General features: G+C 51.4%; 1 protein-coding gene across 6 annotated transcripts in view; it reads right to left on the bottom strand.

Moving 5' to 3' along the window:
• GGNBP2 (gametogenetin binding protein 2) overlaps nucleotides 1-6,101 on the bottom strand; it is an 18,532-nt gene extending 12,431 nt beyond the window's left edge. For 2 of the 6 annotated variants that reach the window (XM_017821718.1, XM_017821720.1), the window contains exons 1-3: nucleotides 6,017-6,101; nucleotides 4,930-5,084; nucleotides 1,077-1,157 (exon numbers count right to left, since the gene is read on the bottom strand). In XM_017821718.1, coding sequence (XP_017677207.1) covers nucleotides 1,077-1,157; nucleotides 4,930-5,022 — 174 coding nt within the window. In that variant the 5' untranslated portion in view covers nucleotides 5,023-5,084; nucleotides 6,017-6,101. The remainder of the gene's footprint in view (nucleotides 1-1,076; nucleotides 1,158-4,929; nucleotides 5,085-6,016) is intronic. The other 4 variants (XM_017821715.1, XM_017821717.1, XM_017821716.1 and 1 more) reach the window with 2 other exon arrangements.
• Between the last annotated feature and the right edge of the window lie 544 nt (nucleotides 6,102-6,645).

Genomic DNA, 6,645 nt, shown 5'->3' with positions numbered 1-6,645 from the left:
GAGACAGTCCCTTCCTCACTCTCCAACACACACATTTACACCTGGGCTGCCAGCACCACTGGCACTTCCCAACATCATCTGTCAGAGCAGAATCCTGTCAGTGTATTTATTGACTGAGGGTCACTTTGCCCTGGTTGCACAAAGCACAGCTGGATCTGCACTGGGAACGTTCTGCCACGATAGTATTTTCTGTATTATTGTCACATCACACCACTCAAAACACTCCCAGTGCAGAAATGCCTTGTCACAACTTCTGGGGAAAGAAAGAAAAGGCCCCACGACATGAGAGAACTCAGCAAACCCATGGAACGTGTCAATACATCAGCTGAAAAGAGAAAATATTTTCAGCTCCTTTTATGTAACACATTATGAAAATAGAGCTATCACCAGGTAACATTTAAGGTTTGTGCTCCTGGAGGCAGGCCCATCAAATCATCTGACAAGCAATATCACTGTGCAATAATCCTCTTTCCTGTAATTAATGGCACCAGTCACAGCAAAGCAGGAGTGAGCTATTTTCACAACACAGTTCTGTCTGACATGCAGCACATGCTGGCAAACCACGAGAGGGGACGTGCAACTGCAGAGCAGCAACGGGGCTGCTCCTCTGGACACCAAGGGCACAGCCCTGCAGCTGCTACAGGTGTCCCAGGGCTGCACTTTTATTTCTATTATTAAAGCTCCAGGGGTACCACAAAACCATCTCTCACTACTCAACTACATATAAAGTATAAACTGGCAGGTGAATTCTACCCTGGCACGGCACCAATCACAGGAACTCAACCTTAAGCAATGCCCACTTCCACTTGAAAAAGCAGTTCAAAACCAGTTAGGAAAATAAGAATCAAAATGTATTTAGAAAGTGTAGTTTCCATGGTAAGTTTTCAGTCCTCCTGACAGGACAACCTGTAATAAATGCTGTGAAATCCAGGGAACAAAGGAACCCAGTGCACTTTGGTACCAACATGGGATTGCTCACAGGTGCTGACGTGTCTTAAGTCACTCCAGGAGTCACAACCCCTTGAGAAGCAAAAGCACAAACCCAAGGAAAGTAAAAAACAGGAGTAGGTACTTACCTGAATGAACTGTTTTAATTGTGCACTGTTATTCTGGTGTCCATCGAGGTTCAGCACATTATCAGGAAATTCCATCACCATCTGTAAAAAGAGAGGAAAAAAAATTTCAAAAAGAGCTTTCATAAAAAAAAAAAAAGCCAAACACAGAACATCAGTTGTTTTACTTTCTTGGGAGAAATAAGACAAAAATTATCTTAAATGCTCACACTTTTCACATGCTTATTGGAGCTTGAGAAAGGATAAAAGTAACTGTTTAAGATAGTAAATGTCCCAGCAAAGTAATAAATATTTCATTAATACAATGTTCTAGAGGTAGTTTATAAATGGCAACTCTTAAATAGCTGTCAGAGAGAAAGCAAAAGTTGCTAAATGGACCATCAGAATTTATATTATTATCTACATGGCTTGAGACCCTGTTTCAGTTTTTAAAAATAACATACTCCAACACATTGAGATCCAAATGCATCCAACAGCCAAAGTGAATTTATAAAGCTATGAAGAAACAGCCACAATAATTTAATGACAGAGTCGACTCCTCCAAAGGCTAATTTAAAACCATATTAACCCAACAAGGTACTCCAAGGCATAGTTTGTTTTGTGTGATTGCAGCTGCAACTCTCAAGAGGCTCAGAGTAAAATGTTAAGCCTACAGAACAATGTGATTACTTGCAAGTAATTAATAATATTTCTTATCAAATTACTGAAAAACAAAGAGGGCACTTTCCTGGGGAGGGGCAGAAATCAGTAAAATAATTTTCAGGTGAAAATCCAACTGTGGAGTAAAATGAAAGCAACTAGAAAAACATGTAAAGCCTGGCTTAGTTATGTTCTTGTCCAAGCTGAAAATAAAGAGAATTTGTCAATATGAACAGTGAAAGTTCACTTTAAAATCCCAAAGACAAAACGACAACTTGGGTGAATAACTAATACTGATCCACAGCAACCCAAATTGCCTGATTCATCCCTTTTCCTCCCTCCACCTTCCCTCAGCTGCCCAGTTAAGGCAGAAGTCCCTGCTGGCTGCCTAAGTGCCACCCCTCTCTCCAGAGAACTCACACTCTCACAGGCTCTCAGCTCTGCTCCAAAATAAACTCCGATTCTCTGGGGGCAGAAAGCGAGGCAGGATTTTGATCTCCCCTGTGCCAGAATCTGAGCATCAGCACAGCTGCCTCATCTTTGTGCAGGGCAGCCAATGCCAACTCCAACCTCTCATGCATTTCCCTTCCAGCCTCCCTTGCCCCTGATCCATCCACACGAAGCAGCAGCACCAGTTTCTGCTGCAGAATTACAGGTTTCCTACCCTGTTAATTTGGTGTTTCTGTGGGGCATGAGCTACAAGCAAAAGTAAAAGCTCTATCTGCTAATAACAGAGAGGCAAGAGATAAATCTGCCTATTTTTTCCCCCCTCACCTTCATCTCCCACTATCAGACAACACCCTCAGGTATTTTGTACAACAGAGCAAAAGAATCAAAGGCTAAATTAATTCATGTGTCTGCTGAGATTTTATTAAGTGGTTAAACATCAACCACCATCACACCCTGAACTGGAAGGAAAAAAAAAATCCCATAATACCACATCAAATGGAATGCCTCCTAGAAATCATAAAAGCTGCTTAAGAAATGAAAAGGGTTCAATATTCAAACCTCCTTTCATTTCTAGCTGAGCCAGAAGGAGCTGAGCAGTGTGGTGGTGGTGCACAACCCATTGAGTATCTCACTGCACCTCAACTGCCTGCTGTGCTACTACAAAGCTTAGAGCACTCTGGCCATTCACTCCTAATTTACAACCACTGATTCTAGATTTAAAGCTAAGATTAAGTCTTCCTCTACCTGTAACATTTGTGATTTAAATGAAGTCAACAGAAGCCAGTTACTACCAATAACCACTATTTTTCTACAGATAGTGCTGCAGATGCAAAATTCTGTTTCAAAGACAGCTCCACGTCTTGTTCTCATTAAGGATTTTAAAAATAAATTATAGATGGCAGACAAGGAAGCTGAGAGTTCATTCACTTGCTTCTGCAGATTTATTTAACAAAAGCCTCCAGAAACCACCTAGAAATCCAAGCACTTTGTAACAATAATAATGGGAGGGGAAAAAAAAAATGGACCCAAGATAAGATTTCTTCATGGTAAGGATGACTTGCACTTGCATAAATGCCTCTCCTCCAGATGGATACAAAACTGATTTACAGCTGGAGGAGCCTTTCAATCACAAGGACAGTGTAAAAAGCAGCAGGACAGTAACAACACAGTGCAATTACACAGAGTTTGGGCCTGGCATTAAAATTCCAGGACCAAACCACAAATGGAATTTTAGGCCTGCTGAAGACATCTGTCTGTGCCTGGTACAGCTGAATGTTCTCTCTTTCTCAACCTATTACACACAACAAAGGTAACAAGAGCATGGCAAGTCTACATGACACAAGCTAGTGGGTAATTTTTACTAGGGAGTCCAAGGAAAATAAAATAAAGAGAGAAAAATCCAAGAGCTTAAAACTCCATGGGGAATGGATGGGCAAAATAACTTAAAAGGCGTGACCCAGACACCCAAAACCACAAACTTACACTATTCCTGCACAGTGCTGGGTTTTCCAGGTCATAAATCCCTTTAGGACAGATAGATATTGTTCTGGACAACTGTGGGGGAAACTTTGCCTCATGTATAAGCACAGTTAACAGAGATGACATAAACAGTGATGATGTTTGGTAAATTAATAATATGCCACCCTTCAAATGATCAAAACTAAAATACAGCAAAGATCCTTTCTTCAGATGCAGCAAAACCAGGTGAGGTCAAGACAGATAATTTGGATGGAGGGTAAGGGACTGTCTGAAGATACTCAATTATTTTGTTCTGGAAGATGGAAGAATCCCTGAATGGTTTGGGTTGAAAGGACCTTAAAGATCATCCAGTTCCAACCCCCTGCAACGAGCAAGGACACCTTCCAGTAGAAATTATATTACAGAGTTGCCCAAGTTAGCTGATATAAAACTCAGGGATTCCTCCATACTAAACATGAGATCAGGAATTTAAAGCACCCACATTTTATACCATTTAAAGTAACAGCAGGTACTGTCACACTGACAGCAAGAGAAATCAAATACAAATAATCAAGATACCAAATTACACTATCTAAGTGCACTATTATTTTCTACCCGCTATTTTCATGCCTTAAAAATTAAAACAAACATCAACTGGCTAGCCAGAGAATTTTTTTCACTTTGCCATGTGTTTCCCCACGATGCAATTTCTGAGCCTTCCTCTAAACCCAGGAGAAGGAGGACCAGAAAGCCTCTAGGCTGCACTTAGCTGATTTTTCCACTGAATATTCTAGAAAAAGCAAAAAAAAACCACCACGTTTTTCAATTCAGAAATGGGAAACTCCCTCAGATCCTGCAGACACAGCAGCACGTCGCTGCACGCTAAATAAGCCTGACTTTAAGGCAAAGGTTTCACAACCACCTTTAGCCTTTTCTCGCCTGTTCAGGAGCGGGGGAAGGACAGGGTTTTAAGCTGGGCTTTAACGTTAACATGGCTCCCTTCCTCCTCGGCTGGAAAATGGCTTTGCTCCACCTCTGGGCTCGGCACACGCCGGTGGCTCCAACACAAGTTGTGCCCAGGCCCCAGCGCGGCAGCGAGTCCCTCGTTCTTCCGCGGCCTGCCCGCCTCGGGAGCCGCGGATCAGATAAAAAAAAAAATAAAGCCAAAGTTGCCACAGGCAGCGCAGTTCAAGCGCCGAGAGTCGCAAAGTCCCCGCGATGAACGAGGAGCCGGCGCGGCCCGGCCGGGGGGGAAGGCCCGGCCCGGGCATTGCAACACGCGGGGCGGCCCCCGGGGGGGAGCACTCACCGTGAGCGTGTCATCGATGTACAGCGGGATCTGCCTCTTCTCGAAGGGGAATTCCTCCTCGCCGTCCCGGCACACCGCCACCAGCCGCGCCATCGCTGCTGCTGCCGCTTCTTCCTCCTCCTCCTCCTCCTCCCCGCTGTGCTGCTGCTGCCTGCGAGCGGCCCAGCCCCGGAGTAAACACCCAGCGCGCTCCCCCGCCACACTTTCACCACCTCCGCACGCACACCCAGACACAGCCTGCGCTCCGCATCGCCTGATTCAACACGGCCCGGCCCGCCCCGGCCGCCGGGCGGCTCCGCGGTGGGCACGGACGGGCACGGAGCGGCGGGACACGGGGGGACGGACGGGGGGACGGAGACCCGGCTGGGGGGGATGGAGCACCAGTGGGGGAGATGGAGCCCAGTTAAGGAGGGTGAAGGCAGGCGCGGGGAGCGGCGGTGCTGGAAACGCGGGGTGGAGATGGAGATCCGTTTGGGGGGGATGGAGCCAGCCGGGGGGAGATGGAGCCCGGTGGGGTACATGTAGCCCGGCTGGGGGGAGATGGAGCCCAGCTGAGAGGGACGGAAACCCGGTGGCAGAACAGAACCCAGCTGGGGGGGATGGAGACCAATAGGGGGGAGATGGACCCTGGTGGGGAGAGAGTGAGACTGGTGGGGGGAGAGGGAGCCCCGTGGGGTGATGGAGCGCTCGGGGGCCATGGACCCGGGGAGCGGAGGGCCAGGAGGAGATGGAGCCGCCGCCCCCCGCCCGCCACCGGCCCAGCGCGGCCGGCGGGACCCGCCCAGCCCGGCCCGGCCCGGCCCGGCGCGGCCCTGCGGCTCCTCCGCACCCCGGGCCGGGGCAGGGGGAGCCGCCACAACGCCCGGCGCTGCCCCCGGGGCGCCCCTCCCCGCCGGGCAGCGCCCGCCCCGCCGCCTCCCCGCGGGGCTGCACCGCGGTCCCGCCGCACACCCACCCCTTCCGAACGGCGCTGCCCGGCCTCGCCCGGTGCCGGGGAGCAGCCCCGCGCGGCGGGCGGGTTCCCGTCCCCCCGTCTCCCCTTCCCTCCCCTCGCCGGGGGCGCTGCCCGCGGCCCCCGGGCCCTCACCGGGTGCTGGCGGCGCTCGGGGCCCGGGCGCTGTGACAGGCGGGCGGCACCGCGGGCTCCGGAGCCGCCTCCTCGTCGCTGCCGCCCGCCCCGGGGCCGCCCCGCCCCGCTCTCGCGAGAGCCGCGGGCACCGCCCGGTACCGCCCGGTGGCACCGGCCGGGCCCGAGCGCGGGGGGAGCGGGCGGGGCGCGGGGAGGCGGCCCCGGAACGGCCCCTGGGCCGGTGCCCGGAACGGCCGCCGGGAGCGGCGGTTTGGGCGGCGAGAGGCCCGGGGGGAGCCCCGGAGGGGGGTTAAAACCCGCCGCCGCCTCGAGTTGCCCCTCACGGGGCGTTACCGCGGGCGCGAACGGCCCCGTCAGGGTCCTGCCCTGGCACGGAGGGGCAAAAATGCGCGGAATTCAGGGCGGTCCGTGGCGTTTTGGGGGAGCCCTCGGTTGGATTCGACCCTTGTGGGTCCCTTCCGAGCCGGGATATTCTGTGAGTTCGCCTCAGACACCGCCCCAGCCCAAACACCCCCGAGCCCTCCGCGCCTGGTCCCGGGCCAGGCAGGGCAGGATGGAACTGCTCCGACCGAGGGATGCTGGCGCCTCTACAACCGGCCCGAAATCCTGTGGCTGCCTCAATTAAG

This window comes from Lepidothrix coronata, unplaced genomic scaffold, assembly GCF_001604755.1.
Source record: "Lepidothrix coronata isolate B3197 unplaced genomic scaffold, Lepidothrix_coronata-1.0 Scaffold91, whole genome shotgun sequence".
Classification (NCBI taxonomy): Eukaryota; Metazoa; Chordata; class Aves; order Passeriformes; family Pipridae; genus Lepidothrix; species Lepidothrix coronata.
The sequence above is the reverse complement of the archived record's forward strand: the minus strand, read 5'-3'. Positions and strand labels throughout refer to the sequence as shown.